The sequence below is a fragment of the Miniopterus schreibersii genome (assembly GCF_964146895.1).
Source record: "Miniopterus schreibersii genome assembly, chromosome: 14".
NCBI classification, from domain to species: domain Eukaryota; kingdom Metazoa; phylum Chordata; class Mammalia; order Chiroptera; family Miniopteridae; genus Miniopterus; species Miniopterus schreibersii.
Genome location: NC_138114.1, coordinates 36,890,242 through 36,909,664, shown reverse-complemented (window position 1 = coordinate 36,909,664; position 19,423 = coordinate 36,890,242). Strand labels below are relative to the sequence as shown.

Genomic DNA, 19,423 nt, shown 5'->3' with positions numbered 1-19,423 from the left:
ACACCTCTCGGGGCGCCGGGACGCGCCCGCAGCGGCTCGGGCCGAGTCACCCACGCCGCGGCCGAGCCCGTCCGCGCCGGGGCAGCGGGGCCCGGGGGCCGGCCGGTCCCGCCAGGGGACCTTGCGGCGCGGCGCGCAGCCGCGGGCTCACGCGTGCGGGCGGGGCGGCCGGCGGCGGTTGCGACCTCGCGTCACACGGCACTTCCGGCGTGTGCCCGGGTGGCCGGATGACGTGGCTGAGTCAGAGGAAGAGGCAGAGGAGGCGCCGGGGGGCGGGGGAGGCTACGGAGCGGGCGGTGTCGGCGGCGGCGCCGAGGAGGCAGCGGCTGAGTCCGGGCCCCGTGCGTCTGTCCGCGCCCGGTGGATGCGAATCGGTTGCGGCGGCGGAGGAGTCGGTGGGCGGGCGCCGGGCCGGTGGGAGCGCGGAGGATGAGGCCGCTGCCGGGCGCTCCCGGCGTGGCGGCGGCCGCCGCGCTGTTGCTGCTACTGCTGCCCCTGGCCCGGGCGGACGAGCACGAGCACACGGTGAGAGGCGTCCCCGGCCCACACGGCCGCCCCCGGCCTGCTCCCCGCCTCGCCGCCCCGGCGGGCCCGGCGCGGCCTGGAAAGCCCGGCGGCCGGGTCGAGCCCGGCGGCCGCCCCAGGGCGCCTTCCGGTTGGGCCTGGCGGAGCAGGAACCCCGGGAGCTGGGAGGAGGCATTTCCGTGCGCTCCCGGGACGGGACTCCGCGCCCGAGTGCCTGGGCCTCCTCCTCCGCCCGGGACCTAGATGGCGCCCCACCCCTGGGTCTGGGGGCTTCCGAGGCCGGGGAAGGAGCGTGACGAGGGTCGGGGCTCACTTCGCCGCGGGTGTGGGATCGCGGGCACGCCAGACTCGGGGCTAGTGGCCCCCGGGAAGCGAGCGGCGCTCTGGCTGCTGGGGGCTACGACACGGCGGAAGATGGATGCATCACAATTACCCGTCATACCCAACCAGGAAATATCCGGCACGTTCCGTCCTCACCGGCCTTTATTTCCCCCCCTCCTGCCCTAACCGGACTGAAACGCGGGCGTGGCGACAGATGATAAACTTGGGGTGAAGAGCAGCTTACACGTGTGCATGCACTCAACCTACACGCACTCACTCCCGAGCCTTTCCTGTAACTTATTCCTTTCCCTCTCCAGCCCAGAAATGAAGCCCCCATCCCAGTGGTCTCTAACTAGGGCAGCTTCTGACTGTAAGGGATCTTCAGTGTCCCAGTCTTGTCTGCCTGGAGCAGCCCCTTTTGCATTTATCCTAAAGTTCATTGGCTGTTTAGTTGTCATGGATCTTAACGACTATTTAAGTGACTCACTTCGGGCTGTAACTTGGAGGTTTTTAGGATGGTAGATAGAAGCAAGTCAGGAAAGTCATATAAATTGACAGGTTGCTTGGCGAGTAATTGTTTTATACCTTAATTCATTAGTGATATGATTTTGCATGAAAGGTTGTGTGTGTACTAAATCTAAAAGGTTTGGCGGAGTCTGCTGTCATTCCTGTAAGTGAAGAAATGAAGCAGTCCTTATTTATTCAGTGCATCCTACTTTAGGTTTTATTTGTAATCAACCAGACTTTTTTTTTCTCCACTCCCTGAGTTAGCTGGGCTCTTATTTCACCTAATAAAAGCTCAAAACTTTTGGCTACTTTACCCTCAATCACAGCCAGAAACTTCATACCTGTATATATTTTTAGAGACAAATCTCACATCCCTGACCATGTTTTTGTGCTATATTTCTGACTTTTCACCTTACGATAACTTCGTTCAGAGGTTAAACAGTTAAAAAGCGATTTTTTGTTCTGTCATGTAACTTGTCTCAAAATGTAAGAACTATTCATTTCCAATGGCCATCCTTTTAGTCAATGGTATGGTTACTAATATTTTTCCAATTTTTTAAACACTTAAGGAAAGTTACTGTGTAAAACTCAGAACCCTCTCTTAACTGTATAGTTCACCATAAAGGCATATGTAATAGTATACTTTTTAATCTGTTTTATAATGAACTGCTATAAATAGGGAAAACAATTAAAATTTCAAAAATTGGAGGTGAACAAAATGGCCTTAGATTAATTTACATATTTAAAATGTAAATACTAATTTCACTAAAATTTTATTGCCAGGAACATTTTAATTTGTTGTATCAGTAATTGAATGTAAAATATTTGATAAAAGGCTTTTGGAAGAATATATGTATGACATAATTGCTGGACAAAAAATTTGGAATCCATTTCATTCATGTCTACATTGGACTGTTCTCAGTTACCTACTAATAACTATTATTAAGAGAGCAAAAATGTTATAGGAGGAATAGCATTAAGATATAAGTATAAAATTTAAGTGTCATTCATATATATTTTTGGCTATTAGCCAAAATATTTTACTTTCTTAAAAATATTTTTTTGTGAGCTAGGCATTCACCTTAGCCAGATAATAGCACTGAAAAGGCCATGGTTAAGTGAATGTTTTTTTCACCAGGAAGGCAGAAGTAGCCAGTGAAGAAAGAAGGATACTGAAGGAGAAAAACTGCCAAGGGAAGGTTGCTGAGTAGGTGTTTAATAAATACTTGTGGAATTGAATTATTAATTAAAGAACAGTTTTCAAAAGTTGAAGTTTGCCTAGGTGGTTTCCAGTTAAAAATAATAACTAAAAGGATTTTTGTAGCAATATGTGCTGGGCATTGTTCTAAGTACTTTACATATATTAACTCATATTTTAAACATATATTAATAACCTTGTGAGGTAAGTGATTTTTGCCCTTTTTATAGATGAGGAAACTAATGCCAGAGAGGTTAAGTTACTTGCCCAAGGCCACACAGCCAGTAGGAGTAGAAGGTAGAATTTGAACTCAGGCAATTTGAATTAATAGTCTTATACACTCTCAAAGGATATGCTTCTACAGCCCTTTATGCTAAAAACAGGACAGTAAAACACTTAGTATTAAATTGAGTAGTTCTCTGTCTTGATAGTATTTTTAAGTGCTTGAAGAAATGTTTGGATAATTTTAGCTTCATAATGGGTTGTTACTGAGAAAATGTTTGCGTTATCATTAAAAAGGGATAGGACCGACTTAATGGGAGTATGACCTGGGCAGCCACGTAAGCACGTAAGGACTGCTAGGTTTAATGCTTTGCTGTCACCATCTTGGGATTCTTAATAATTTTTGAGCAGGGAGCCCTGCATTTTTATTTTGTACTGGCTCCCACAAATTATGTAGCTGGTTCTAAGAAGGAACACTTACTTCATGCAGTTCCACAAAGCCCCTTATTTCTCTTACTTTACCTACTGAATTAGGATTTGACTTATATGACCATTGGGCTTATATGGTATTTTTATGTGCTTATTTATCTAAAGCCCTTTGAATATTCTCACAAGAATGATAAGAAGAAAATGTGCTGTGGACTTTGAGAGTATACATACATCTAGAGTATGTCAAGATGTGTTCCCTTCATTTTTTTAAGGTTGAATCATGAATTACAGGATGTTGTTTGAAATAAAAACTAACGCTTTCATGAAAGACAGGCTTTTAATATGTGATTGAAGTGTCATAAAAGACTCTAGAATGAGTGGAAGGTATACAGGATGTGGTTTATGCTGTTTTTGGTTTTCTGAAACTCTGGGCATTTAGAAGCATCTAGAATTAGATTACCATGTCTCCTAAGATTCCAAAGGACTCCATTAAAAAGATTTCAAACTGAGAATCAGAATTTTAGAACTGGAAAGACTTGAGACCATTGTATCTAACAACACTCATTTTCCTAATGGCTTGAAAGAGGTCCAGTGACTGGCCGGAGGCCACAAAGAATCTGAACTTCCTGATCTCTCTTGTCCTTGCTTTTTTTCCTACCTGTCTTGTCCATATGATTTCCATAGTAATGCTTTGTAAAGATGTCAGCACCAAACAACAACAAAAAACAGTAATCAAGGGCACAGGAATCTTAAAGCATTTTATGATATGTACTGTAGCCTTGAATTTTTATGGGTTCTGTTTTCTCAAGATCATAAAGTCAATTTTTAAAATTTTTGTCTGCTATATATTGAGGCTCTGTGCTTAGCACAAGAAATGGTATTTAATTAGTGCTTGTTGAGTGACCTCAGTAATTAGGGAGTTACTAGGAACAAGAATATGCAATGTTGGAAGCATGAAACCCTGTTGCTTAAAGCACGGTGAACAAACTCAGACCATTGTTCACTTAAGACACGTGGTCTCAAGGATGCCTGTTGTGTTTTAGGGGCCATACCTAGGCTAAAATTCCATTTCTTTGTGGCCCACTATATCTCTGGTAGGTAATGTTGGAAGGACCTGATCTGTGTTTAGGATAACCTCTTCTTAGACTCTGCTATAAACACTTATTATACCATTGAGTGTCTTCAGAAATGATTTGTTCGATTTACTTTGGTAAATGGCAGCCTTTTGATTTTGTCTCTGTTGGGGGTATAGGAACTCTTAAAACTTATGTGAAGATTTATAAAGAGAATAAACTGTTTACTACAAGTGAATTTGTGAGTGCTCTAATATAGATCTAATTTTAGGAAATGCATAATTCGTTGTCCTATTTTCAGCTGTACTCTATGATAGAAAGTTTATTTAGGTACAAAGCTATTTGAGAGAGAGGGAGAGAGCAGTTATCTCAAGAGACTACCTAAAAATACCCTTCCGATTTATTTGTATTTGAATTCTGATTTGTGTGTTTAAAATAAATAAAAGGCATTGAAATTATGATCTCTGAAACATCTTCAGGACTGGATTTTGCTTCCTCACATACCTATTTTAAAGCAAACACTCATCCCATGAGAATGATGGCATTTGGGCGCTTATTCTGAGCCCTCAGTCCTTTGCCTGTCTATAAATTCTGATTTCTTTGTTCAGATTTTACGTAAGTACATTAGTAACATTATCTCCTAACGTGTTCTTTCTGAGAAAAATTAATCCATGATCTCTATCAAGTAGGGAAACTTCTGTCTCTCCTTTCCGAGGACATAAGCAGTATTTAAATATGAGAGGCCTACTAGTTTTGGTAACTTCTAGAGATTAGAGCACAAGTAGCTTCTTAGGAAGGTGTTTGTTTTTTTCTTTAGGGCAGATTAAAAGCTCAAATGGGAAAGCAGTCAGTGTTCAGTACTGTCTTTAGTTGCTTTGTACAGCTGTACTTTTTTTCGTATTTTCGTCACTAAGTTTTGCTCTTTAGTTAATGAAACTGAGTAGGGATTAGCATGTAGTCCTAAAGTTGTAAACTGGGTACTAGTTATATGATCTGGGCCAGATTACTTAACATCTCTGTTCTTTGGTTTGTTTTCATTTGTAAAATGGGGAAAATAGTAGGACCTGTCTTAAAGTTTTGAGAGGATTAAATGTTCATGTAAAGACCTTAGAACTATGCCTAGCACATGGTATGCGCTAATTACGTGTTAGCTGATGATGGTGAGATCATGCAAGTTAGGGATTGGTCTGTTAAGGTCTTACCTGAGGATTGGAGGATTTGAGAAAGGATTTGAGCAGTTCTGAAGGATAGGTAGAAATTGGCTATGTGGAGAGGAGGGTGTTATAGATTTGGGGGAATGGCATAAGAGAAAAGGTGGAGCAGGAAAGGAAGGGAAGGCAGTGTCATAGGTCATTGTGGCTGGAGCTGACAGCTCAGAGTTGAGTGTGTAACAGTGAATCTCTTCTGAGAGCTGGAAAGTGAATAAGGCAGTGAGATGGAGAATGAATGCAGGTGGGCTGAACAGGCCTCTGATGGCTGCTTCCCATGGAGGCCTCGTGGGAGGATTACAGCTATGCTCAGGGATCCCCCGATCCACTGCTGTGCTTCCTTGATTTTTTTCCTCCCCTTCTGGTTGCACTCCACAGGTGGAGGGAAGAGTCTTACCTGTGGCTTTCTTCCCATGGAATTGGGGAGCTCAGGGACTTTCTCAGCAGTTTTAGTGAAAGGAAAGGCTTTTTCCTCCCAACAGTTGTGAGAAGTCTTCCTTTTGCTATTGTCTAATTTTAAGATATTCTAAGACACATTTTCTCTCTTGAGCTCTCGTTTGGCCTTGTCTTGGGAGTGCTTATTCTTAGGGACATTCAAGAACTGCAATGAAAAGTAAATATTTTAAGTTCATATCTGATCATGATCTGCATAAAGAGCAATGTAAAAGAAACATTTTTGCTTTAATATTCACTCTCACCTGTGTGTGTGTATGTGCCTACATGTGTATATATGTGTGTGAATGTGTGAATATATTGCATATATACATACACTATATCTATATATTTTAAATTACTATTTTCAGTCCTCTTCCCAGAAGAAATCCTAGACTATAAAATGGTATGTATTTTCTTATAGTTTGCATCATGTCATCACAACTCTACTCTTAACAAGTTTCATGAATGTTTAAAATGAGTGATTTCAGAATGTGTCATTTAGAACACACTGTGACCCTTAAATTATTTCAGTCCTACATTTCAGTTTGTACAAAAATAAATGAATGCCCTATTTTAGCAATCATTTCTTCATTCAAATTTTTGTCTTTTTAAAGGAATATGAGTATTAGGGTTTATAGGGAAAGTGTTTTTGTGCTTATTTTTATGAGTTATGTTTAAACATTTTTGCAGACTCTCAGCAGGATTAATGGCAAGGTCCTCATTAATAGGTCCTCTCGTTCAGCATTCTAATCTTAAATGGATGTATTTTGTTACCTCCCCTTATTTCTCTGAAAGGGTACTGTTGCAGCCAGTGCACATGCTTCACACTTTTAGTAAGTTGCTAAGGAACTTTACATTTCAGCATCTTTTTCCAGTGTTTTTCCATCATTTATTAAATACTTGTATATATTATATTATGGAGAGCTTCCTGCCTACAGAACAGATTTCAGTTCTAGTACCAATTCAGTCAATGAATAGTGATTGGTTTAGAGCACTGTTTTGAGAATTCCTGTACTGTATACATATTATGTTTAGCAGAAAGGATTACCTTGATTGGTTAGTGCTGTGTGACCATAAGCATTGGATGGAACTGAATGGGGATGTATGGATTCATTTCTTCATACATGATGATTATAAGCTGTTTTTCTGAATTCACTTGAAATAGTCTATGATTTTCTATACTGTTATTCATCCTGACCCTTCTCTGTCAAAGCAGAATTAATCATTCCTTTACTGTTGCTACTATAGTCCTTTATTATCTTAATTATAGCACTTATGTCTTCATTGTTAATCATTTACTTGTCTGGCTTCTCTATGGATTGTGAACTTCTTAAAGGAAATGACAGTATTTAATTTATCTGTATATCCTTAACACCTAACTCTGCTTGGCACATGTCTTATGTAACCAAAAAGTGAGATAGTTCATTATTTCCTTGATGACCCGGATGATGTCTTATATTTATTATGTTTGGAGATAAGTGATTAGATCTCAGTTCTGGGATGGTGATGCTGTGAATCAAAAGAGGCAGATGCTTTGGATAAGAGTAGACAAGTCACTGTTTTTTGGAATGCAGAGGGACTTGGTGTTGGAGCTCCATGTCTGAGAGAATGGTGGTACCATTGGAAAAACAAAGTTGGGAGGAGTGGATTTGAGTGGGATGAGTTTGGTTTTGGAGATGTTGGATTTTGATTGAAAATGTTTATTAATTTTAGATAGAGGATTGGAGCTAAGGATTTGGTAGTTGGGCTAGTCAGATAGCTTCCTCTGTTATATGCTTCTTAGCACTCTGATTATAGTTGCTTGTTCAGTGTCCATCTTTCCCTTTAGGCTCTAAGCTCCGGTAGAACAGGGAACATGTTTTGTTCAAAACTGTATCCTCACTTAAAAACACAGTTACTGTTTGGCATTTTGTAGGCACTCGGTAAATATTCAGTGATTTAACTTCTGTACTATTAGTTGACTTAGATTGCATCCTGTGTTGACTTTATATTGCTAATTGGGGTTACTAGTTTTTAAATTACTTGGATAATTGCTTTTCATAAAATCTTTGGACATTTAAACTTGAGATCTTAAAAATCTTTGACAAATCCCCCAGTTGGACCCTGGAAAGGTGAAGTCACCTACCCAGAATTATTGGACCACACTCCACTGTGGTATTCACTGATGGGTACAGTCATAGTTATTTATTCAAAGAAATATAAATATAATGCATGTCTTTCAGGCTGATAAAGGGGAAGATAGAACAATAATGTGAATAGACTGTGGCAATTTCATAGTATGTTTTTCTCTTTCTCTTGTTTAGTCATTTTTCTCCTCTCTCTTCCTTTGACCAGTGGCATGGAAAAGATCAGAAAGATGAAATTTAGTTTGTGCTTGCCGGCAACAGATTTTTGGAGTTTCTAATGATTAACCTGAGGTTTAGATAAGCTGTTGACTTTGTTTCCTCCTTCCTGGTCGTGCTACCATGGCGAATCAGGTTGCTTCTAGGTTTACCATTATTTGATAGTATAAGTAATAATTATAAACATTCATAGGAGTTATTGGACTTTGTTTAAACAGTACCATCTGTAAAAAAAAGTTTGGAAAAGGTGGATCTGCCTGAGACCACAATCAAAGGATATAATTTTAAAATTCAACAAGTTTCATTTTTAAGGTGTGGACATTAATCATAAACTTCTAGTATTTTATTTTATAGCTTCCCAAACAGATACAGTACACTTTTGTTTAGAACAAATAACAAATAGTCCCTTAATTTGAATTATATTTAAAAATATATATATATATTTTGCTTTTTTTGTTTCAGTATCAAGATAAAGAAGAAGTTGTCTTGTGGATGAATACTGTTGGGCCCTACCATAATCGCCAAGAGACATATAAATACTTTTCACTTCCATTCTGTGTGGGGTCAAAAAGAAGTATCAGTCATTACCATGAAACTCTGGGAGAAGCACTTCAAGGAGTTGAATTGGAATTTAGTGGCCTGGATATTAAATTCAAAGGCAAGTAAACCTTAATAGCCTTTCTAATACAAATTAGAGTATAGACCAGGGTTTCTCAACTTTGGATCTGTTGACATTGCAGCTAGATAATTCTTTATGTGGGGGGCTGTGTTGTACATTGTAGAAGTGTCCCTCGATTCTTCTACCCACTAGATGCCAGTAGCATTCTCCAGTTGTGACAACCAAAGTCTTCAGATGTTGCTAATAGCCCTTAGTTGAGTACCACTGCTCTAGACTCTAAGAAATGTTTTAACCTATAACTTAAGTGTACTGTATTTAGAAAATTATATTAGTAACTAACAAAGATTTATTTTGAGTATTTATAAAATAACTAAATAATTGTTAATAAGATTATATTTTCCTACTGTATTTCTTTCTCAGAAGTGTATTCTAGTAAACCCTCTAGTGATTGATTGGACATCTGTGGTTGGGGAAAGCCGTCATAGATTCATAGTAGAGTAATTTTTGGAGGTTTGGGGATGTAATGGGGTGTATGGACAGTTAAATATTTTGTGTAAATCCTCAATTTCAAACTTGTACCTTTGGCTTAGAATGTATTTAAAAGTGCTGTGTTAACTTATACTCTCAATACTTATTGGATAGTGTGGTTTTAAATTTTAAGTCAAAAACATGATAAAATTGGAAAAGATCCTCATTTATTATTCAGGTGTCTATTTTATCAGGTCCTTTGAATGTGTTTATGCTTTTTATTTTCCTCTGTGAAGTTTGTCAGAATGTATTTCCTGCATAGACATTTTTAATTCTGTGAGCAAAAGCTTGAAAAGTTGAATTTTGGCAGGATCTCTGATTAGGTGTCTTGATTTAAAAAATATATATATTTTTATTGATTTTAGAAAGAGAAAGGGAGAGGGGAAGAAAGCTAAAAACATCAGTGATGAGAGAGAGTCATTGATAGGCTGCCTCCTGCATCCCTCCTGCTGGGAATTGATCCAGAAACCTGGGCATGTACCCTGACTGGGAATCAAACCTCAGTCTCCTGGATCATAGGTCAGTGCTCAACTGCTGAGCCATGCCGGCTGGGCAGAATAGGTGTCTTGATTTTTGAATAGAGCATGAATCCTGTAATCAGGAGCTTTGAATTTTAATCCTATTTCTTTTACTGTATTGGTTTCAGTAAAATTTACTCCAGTTTTACTTCATTGCCTCATGTGTAAAATGAATAGTAACTGGCTTCTAGTATTTTTAGCACTTTTGGGAAGATGATGTGAAATGAGATATTTTAAGGGTAATATATTAAAGATAATATTTAACTTTGATTTGTTAAATTCTTTTTTTTAGAATATTTTTTGTTGTTGAAAGTAGGTATACATATTTTGCACCTCCCCATTATATTCCTTGGGGCTTAATTATAAAATTAACTCGTAAATTTAAATCGCAGTCACCTAGCTTAATAGCTTTATGAATTATTGTAAGCATGCCCTGAGGCTTGTGTTTTAATTTAATTGGATAACTTAACTATTTGATCACAAATAAGGAGAAAACAGACAAGAATGTCTGATCTTTGAGAAACTCAATACTACATCTATTCACATACTTTCTCCTTTTCTACATTTGGCACACATTTCTAGTTATTTAAGAGGAACCAGAGAGAGAATAGGCAAAAAACCTGAGTCCTCCTTTGCTACAATGGACAGATTTCATCACTTTTTGAAATCCTTACCCTTATTTACTAGAGAAGAGTACTTACTCATTCAGCTGTCTTAACCTTTTTTCTTTCATTAGTTCTTTGAGGCTGAGGTGGAAAGATTATTTAGATGTGGGGGACAGTTTTCATGGACTGTCAAAGTGGGATTTATTTTCCTTTCAGACTAAGCACCTTTAGATTAAAAGAACAAGAATTGGCCAGGTGTTATTCCTTGGAGAATTGGAGTTTGTAATGATTAGAAACTGCACCTCCAGCTTGGATATGCAGCTTAAGGGAGCTGCTGAATTAAGTGATCCTGATGAAGTAGTAAATGCTGATTAGATTTCTCTTTCTACTGTAGCCCCTTGCTTGCCCTGTTCAAAGATAAAGTTGATCATTCTTTGAAAAGTGTTTTATGAGGTTTCCTGGTTATAGTATCATAGAATTTTAAAGGTTGGCTACACCTTAGAGGTTGTGTCATCTGATTTCCTCTTAGGGAGGCCCAGAGATGAAATTATTTGCCCCCTTTAAAAAATTTTTATTTTGCAATTTTTAAATTTATTTTTTTGTTAATCCTCACCAGAGGATATTTTTTCCATTGATTTTTAGAGAGAATGGAAGGGAGGAAGGGGGAGGGAGAGAGAAACATTGATACGAGAAAGACACATTGATTGGTTGCCTCCTGCACATGCCTCAGCTGGGGCGGGGATTGAACCTGCAACCCAGGTATGTGCCCCTGGCCTGGAATCAAACCCTTTGTTGTGTGTCGACCCTCGAACCACTGTGCCACGCTGGCCAGGGCTCATTTTGCAATTTTTGAGTGCTTATTGCATTCCAACACAATGCTGGACTCTTGAATCAGAAGCTCTGGCTTCAGGGTTCTATGGGCCCTCTGAAATTGTACACATAGTTTTGTGTGAATATGCATTTTGCAGGAGCTAGGGAGATAATACTATTATTGGATCCTTAAAGAAATGTGTGCCCCAAGGAAACTTAAGACTGAATGTATTGGAACTTTTAATCCTTAATACAACTCTGGGGAAGAGATAGCATATATGTTATCTCTGTTTGAGGTTAAATGACTTATTTTTATTCACATACCTAGTAAGTTGTGGATCCCAGGTTAAAACTCAGGTTTCTGCCTATTTTCTGTAAATTTGTCTAGAGTGACTTCATGAGAAACTTTGCTGAATTTGAGGTAGAGTATTTCTGATTTTCCAATTTAGTAATGATATCAAGAGAGAATGTAAACGAAGTAAGGCATGAAATATTCTTAGAGAACTCATAAATAATTATCACATTCTTTTCTCATGTTTTCACTATCAATTCATCTATCAGTCTGGAGCGTTGTTGGGAATTGATGACAGACTCATTGGTATGTAGCTTCTGGAATCTACCCTTGCTCTCTGTTTGAAAAATCAGTAGTAACATTTGTCACTTTATAACTTCGGTTTTGTTTTTTCCCTATAAAAGTATTTCCATTGGTAAAATCTTAATTGAATCCTCTTCAGAATTCATAGGTGTGTATTTCATCTAAGAAAGGCATACCCTATTACAATTTTCAAGCAGTGATTTATGGTGACGGATATTTCAGATTGGTTTTCAGTTGTGTATAGAATACTGGTTGATGATTTGGCACATTCAGACACATTACATTCCTTTTCTTTAAAGTGACTCCCTCTGGAGAGAAGTGCTGTTTCCCTTGAGCAGCCAGCCTCTTCAGTTATTTCTGGTGTTTATATTTGTCTACATGCCTACAAGAGGAATTTCATTAAACTGTGACCAACCAAGGCCCTTCTAATAGCCTGGCATCATGATAAGGTTTTCCTTTCACCACATTTCTAGATTTTACATCAGTGAAAGATACTTTTCAAGACTTCTTTCTCAATCCTTTTGAAATAGTCTGCTTATTTTCTCCTTACACACACACACACACACACACACACACACACACATACACACACCATTCACATACAGATGCATGTATATGTGCATACTTTAATATATTTAGTGATTTCCTTTGCCGCATAAAAAGAAAATGTTCTTAAAATTTGGTAACATTTTTTATTTTAGTGCCTGCTTTATGAAGGTACTGAAACAGGCATAACTTGGGGTAGAAAGGATATAATCAGTTATAAATAGCTCTCAATACCTGGTGGTTGTTTTGAGGAGCTAAGACACTGGAAGAGATTATAAGTGGTACAGGCCAAGGTGCCATAGAGAGGTATGGAGAGAAAGCCATGGGACTTCAGAGAAAGGGGCAGGTTGTGGGGTTGAGAGGTGTGAGGGTTGGGGAGTCAGGGATAACTCTGTGGAGGGGAGAGTGTGGGGAATGGGAAAGATTTTAGGATGAACATTTCAGGTGGAGTTTACAGCACAAGCAAAAATGTCCAGAGGCTAAGAGAGCACAAGGTGTGTGGGAACTTCAAGTTGAGTTTGGCTAGAGTATAGGGAGAGAGGATGATAGAAATTTGGGAAAAGAGAGTTGAATTTAAGACTATGAGGGAGGAATCTTTTAAAGGCTTTATATAGGTAAATTCATATCTTTGTATGTAAAACTACTGAGTTGTTAATGAAAATTATCAGTGAATGTCTGGTTGTAACTGTAAGGAATTAGGTGGCTCTGCAGGGAGGTAGCTATGAGGTCTCCCATAGCTACTGGCCATCTGTTGCTGCTCAAGCTTGGACCTTCCTCTGGTTTTCACTCTCCCCTTGGTAGCTGTTGCATGCTGCTCTTTGTGCATTACACAATCCATGGAAATCCTCATTTGGGGACTTCTTGCTGCCAGTTCTCTTAGCTCCTGCTGTAGGAACCATCTATAGCAATCTCTGTCCTAACCTTCCCTTCCTTCTCTGCTCAGCCTCAGTTTTTGCCATTATGAAAGCCTAAATTCCTTCTTGCCTAAAAGGGCTGGGTAGAAAGAAAATCTGTGTGGGAGCCATTGTTAGAGACAAGGCAGTTTTCTTCTCCCACTTTAAGAATAGTATTTCCCTCTTCTTCCATGGGACTTCATTGTTTCCTGCCATCTTTGGTATTGTGTCTTGGGCTATCCCCTCTGGGCTGAGCTGTAATAAGGCAGAGCTGTTCTCTTTTGAGGATTGGGGAGACATGTTGCTGGTGTCTGGGAGTTAGATTGCTATTTCTCGTAGAAATAATATTATACATGGCTATTAATCATGGTTCAGCTACAATTTATGTTTAAGAAGTTTTAATCAACATTTAAGAAATTTAACCTTGTTTCTTGAGGGAAATTGCGTTTCAAGTTCTGAATTACCAGTGTTATAGTACAGGAAAACTTAAAAACAAAAACAACTGTGCTTTTTTGTTGTTAAGATTGATTTTCTTTTTTAATTTTCCTAATTGCTTAAGTAATATATAAAAACAATTTAATCCTTTTGTTGGACATCTAGAATATTTAAGGGTTTTTTTTGGTTTCTGTTTGTTTAGAAACTAATCATCATAAGCACATTTTTGAAAGGCTTATGTTAGAGACCATCTGAACAGTATTATGATAGCACTATTTTTTTTAAAGCAGTCAAAAGTAGAAGCGACTCATTTCCAGGGAACTTTCAGGTAATTTATAAACACTGCTGCCTTCTAAATAGAGGTTTGCTTTTTAATCTTGCTAATTATGAAGACACTGGGATTCCTAATAGAATCTGTGGCTTCTAATAACTTTCATTTCCAAGAATGTTCAAATGAATATTTATCTCAGAGATCTTATAGCTAGAAATTGTTAGCTCTGTTTAAGAACATATTCTTAAGTTTTTGTATACATAAATGAAAACTTTCCTAGTATTTTAAGCTTTTAAATTTTTGTTCTTTAAATCAATTTATTCATTTTATAGTTACTTTGTAAATGTTCTTGTGTAATTTTCTTTATGTAAGGAATGATTTCTTCACTTAGTAAGATAATCTTTGAAAATAAGGATGATTAAAATTATTTTATTGTAAAAAGTTTTAAATATACACAAAAAAGAATTGTGTACTGAACCCCCCCATTTATCACCTAGACTCAAGTATTATGAACAGAAATTTTAACCTCAGAAATTGTTGTCTTTTTTCTTCTGTTATTTTTCCGTGTAACGCCTTTGCAAACCAGTGTGTTAATTTGCAATTTTTATTTTATGCAGATGATGTGATGCCAGCCACTTACTGTGAAATTGACTTAGATAAAGAAAAGAGAGATGCATTTGTGTATGCTATCAAAAATCACTACTGGTACCAGATGTACATAGATGACTTACCAATATGGGGTAAGTATTGTATGTTATATTTAAAGTTTGGGAATATTTGCATAATAAACAAGATTTATGTAATGACTCTGTTAAGGTGATTGTACACTGAATCAGTAAATGTGTTTTCACTATTTTCCATAGAATGATTTCAATACTAATTTTATGTTCCCGTTATTTGAAGGGTTTTTGACATTGCCGAACCTTACATAAAACTCCCTCAAAATAATAACCTTTATGCAGTATAACTTTTCATATTCAAGGGATTAAAAGGTGCTTTGAACAGTCTGAAACATTCCTCCTTCCCTTATTTTTCTCATATCTTATTTTGACTTACACTGTCAAATACAATCAAAGGAACCAAATAGGACTTGGAAATTTTATTCCAGTTTTGTCTCATGTGAAACTGTGGTAGTATGGGTTTTAGAGGTTCCTGAATGACTTGTTTTGCTAGTTCCTGTGTTATTTTACAAAACTCTATATGTTTTAAAAAATTTTTTGTTTTAGCTCTTTAGTTTTTTATGTTTAATTTTTTTATGTCTAGTTTGTTTATACCTGTTAATGGAGAAGAGCTGTGGCATAGTCCAAACATTGTTTGTGTTAGACTTGATTAAGTTATTTAAAGTGCAAAACACAGCCAGCTATCATAGCCAGCATGTTTGATCACATTTTTCTCTCAGTGGTTTTTCTGTTAGCCTTTTTTGGGTGGGGGGTGGAATTGGACACCTGTTCTTATGTAAAATTAATACTCTGATTCTTAAAATTGTTAGCAGACTACTATGTTCATGAGAAACAAACTGAAAGACTGAACATAGAAGATCAGAGTTTAGTGTGATACTAAGATGAAATTTATACGAAAGCTAATCTCAAATATAATTGTATGTATCATGACTGTGTTGCATGTTAATTAGATATAAATAGTAAGCATTACATATAAATGACTGTAATTAGTATTACATTAACACAGACATTTCTGTGATCAGCTCTGAGGGTAGCAGGAAGATGTGCTGAAATTTCTCTGATGATTTCTGAGCATGTAGTTCAGGAGAACCCATTAGTCTGGGTTTCCTTTTATTGGTGAGAGAGCAGGCTCCTCTCCTAGTGTTTTCCATTGCTTATGGGTTTCTTGTCTGGAACCTTAGGTTTCTTTCAGTCATTTCTGTGGGCCTCCTTACAAAATGGCAACTATGTTTTCCTGCCTTAAATCTTCTTTAGCCCTGGGATTCCAGGTTCTGTCATATTTAGGGGAGATTCTTTTGGGTGTCCCAGAAGTCACAACCATGAGAATCCTTATCAGAATTTTTTTTTTTTACCTGGCTTTTCTTGTGGTAAAGGTTTGAGAGTTTTTTTAAAAGCCCCTTTGAGAATAGCTTCTTGCTATAATTGTGTCTCCACCCCCAGAATTTTCAGAGTAGATAGATAAATAAACCTTGATGAAATTAATTATTAGAAGGGTTTCATTATCTCTCTACAACCCCAAACAAAACAAAACTCTATTTCTTGAATTTTACCAATTAGAGAAAACTTTAGTTAATAAAAAATAATCCTTAATAAGAAATAATCTTTGTTTTCCCCCATAACACTTTAATGAAATGTGTTGCTCATAGAGGGAAGGCCTTAAGGATTAACTTTTAGAGCATAAGGCTCTTTTGAAGTTTACTGACTTGGGTAGGGAACATTAGATAAATAGCTGACAGTATATGGGCATAAGAGATACTCAACTATCACTTATTGCGCTATTGCCCTCACACTGTTTGGGTCTACCCCTTCTAATATCCCAGTTTGATCAAAGTGATCATTTTAAACTATTGCCTCATTACCACTTATCTTCAACATTTCTTTCATTTTTTACTGAAGTATAATTGACTTACAATATTATATTCATTTCAGGTGTACAACATAGTGATTGGATATTTATATATGTTATGCAGTGATCACCATGATAAATCTAGTTATCTTTTGTCACCAATAGAGTTATTATTACAGTATTATTGACTATATTCTCTATGCTGTTTGCTTCTTTCCCTTGACTGACTTATTTTATAAGTGGAAGTTTGTACCCTTTAAGTCCCTTCACCTATTTTGCCCATATTCCCATCTCCTGCCCCTCTGGCAACCACCAGTTTGTTCTGTGTGTCAATGAGTCTGTCCTTGTTTTGTTTTGTTTGTTCATGTCTTGTTTTTTAGATTTCACATATAAGTGAAATCGTACAGTATTTGCCTTTCTCTGTCTGACTTATTTCACTTAGCATAATCTTCTCCAGGTCCATTTATGGTGTTGGAAATAGCAAGATTCCATTCTTTTATGTGGCTGAGTAATATTCCATTGTATATATGTACCACCTCTTCTTTATCCATTCATCTAGCAGTGGACACTTAGGGTGTTTTTATATGTTGGCTATTGTAAGTAATGCTGCAGTGAACATAGGGGTGCATGTCTTTTTGAGTTAGGTTTTTTTGTTTTCTTTGAATAAGTACCCAGAAGTGGAATTGCTGGGTTGTGTGGTAGTTCTATTTTTAATTTTTTGAGGAACCTTCATGCTGTTTTTCATAGTGGCAGCACCAGTTTACATTTCCTCCAACAGTGTATGAGGGTTCCTTTTTCTTTACCTTCTCACCAACACTTATTTTTTGCCTTTTTGATAATAGCTTTTCTGACAGATGTGAGGTGGTATCTTGTGGTTTTGATTTGCATTTCCCCGTTGATTAGTGATATTGATGTGCGTGTTGGCCATCTGTATGTCTTCTTTGGAAAAATGTTTGTTCAGGTCTTCTGCTCATTTTTTAATTGGATTTTTTTGTTTTTTGATATCTGGTTGTATGAGTTCTTTATATACTTTGGATAATTACCCCTTATTAGATAAACCATTTGCACATATCTTCTCCCCTTTTTGTTTTGTTGATGGTTTCTTTTGCTGTGCAAAAGCTTTTTAATTTGGTGTGGCCCCATTTGTTTATTTTTGCTTTTTTTGACCTTTTCTGAGGAGACATATCCAAAAAAATATTGCTAAGACTGAGGTCAAAAAAGCTTACTGCCTGTTTTCTGCTAGGATTTTTATGGTTTCAGATCTCCTTTGATTTTAATGACTTCCCAGGGATAGGCCCAGAACTTGAGGAATAAAGAAGGAGGCACTTTAAGTTTTGATGCTCATATGCACATATGTGCCACTTACTGAGAATGGGTACGTCCTAGGTTATTAGGGAAAGTACTGGACCAGGCCTCTGGAGACCTAAGTTTTACCACATTTAGTTTTAGTTTGACCACTGATAAATGGGTAACCTTGCCAGATGGTGAAATATTACTTCCCTGAAATTTTGAATTATTGGGGGTATACACAGATAAGGTGATAATTATTACAGTGAAGGTGATACTAATGATAAAGCACTAATTGAGGATCAGATTAGTGATAGTTACACTGAATTGTTCATCACTTTTTTTTTTTTTTTACCATGGTGTGATCATGGTTTGTATTTGCCAAGCAGTTAACAGTGTAGAAGTCCAGCCTGCACTTTTGCCTTGTTCTAACCATGAGGAATAATGGTAATAGTGCTTTTTCAGAAAAACATTTTATGACCTTTTAGTTTGGGCGTATTTTAAATATTAAGTGAAATTACCTTCTATAAAGTGTTATTTCTTTTGTAGGTATTGTTGGTGAAGCAGATGAAAATGGAGAAGATTACTATCTTTGGACCTACAAAAAGCTTGAAATAGGGTTTAATGGAAATCGAATTGTTGATGTTAATCTAACTAGTGAAGGAAAGGTGAAATTGGTTCCCAATACTAAAATCCAGATGTCATATTCAGTAAGTATTAAAATAATTGTATACAGGGAGAAGTATTTGTGACCTAATTTCAAAAATTAAGTGTTTTTCACCTTAGTGAATGAAAATATAGCTTGAAATGGGATGACAATATTATTAAAACTGTATTTCCTCAATATGTGTAAGTAAGCCTCTTAAAAGCAGGGAGAGGATTTGCTTCAGGTCTGTAGTATTAGACACCAATTATGCATTTGCAGGACCTACCGTTTGCTACAGCAAAGTTTACCATTATAACGGCAGCTAGTTAACCTAGCCATGTATTTTCATAGTTATGTTTTTAGGTTGCAGTGTTCCTTGTTCTCTTTCCTTTTTACTGTTGCAGATAGAGATGCTGTTCTCTTGAAAAGTACTGGATGGGTCTAGTTTACTATATTTTGCTCTATCAGTTGGAATAAGATACTGCTGAGAGTAAGAGCTTGTCAGAGTCCTTTGCGACTGCCAAGTTAATTCTATTCCATTATGATTAAAAATAGTGGAAAGAAGAGAAATCCAATGTAGGTAGCTTCTCTCTCTCTCTCTTTTTTTTAAAATATGTCTATTGATTTCAGAGAGAGGAAGGGAGAGAGAGAGATAGAAACATCAATGATGAGAGTGTCATTGATTGGCTGCCTCCTGCATGCCCCTAACTGGGGATCAAGCCCGCAATCCGGGCATGTGCCCTGACTGGGAATCAAACCACAGTCTCCTGGATCCTAGGTCGACGCTTAACTACTGAGCCACACCTGGCCAGGCGGTAGCTTCTCTCTTTGCCTGTTTTTTTCCTGGTAACTGGAATGAGTCAGTTGCTAGTAGCCAGTTTTGA

The 19,423-nt window shown here is 37.8% G+C and overlaps 1 protein-coding gene across 1 annotated transcript in view; it reads left to right on the top strand.

Annotated features, from left to right (window-relative positions):
- Positions 1-232: 232 nt before the first annotated feature.
- TM9SF3 (transmembrane 9 superfamily member 3) overlaps positions 233-19,423 on the top strand; it is a 46,823-nt gene continuing 27,632 nt past the window's right edge. Inside the window, exons 1-4 of the mRNA XM_081157532.1 lie at positions 233-525; positions 8,723-8,918; positions 14,698-14,820; positions 18,443-18,603. Coding sequence (XP_081013658.1) covers positions 430-525; positions 8,723-8,918; positions 14,698-14,820; positions 18,443-18,603 — 576 coding nt within the window. The 5' untranslated portion in view covers positions 233-429. The remainder of the gene's footprint in view (positions 526-8,722; positions 8,919-14,697; positions 14,821-18,442; positions 18,604-19,423) is intronic.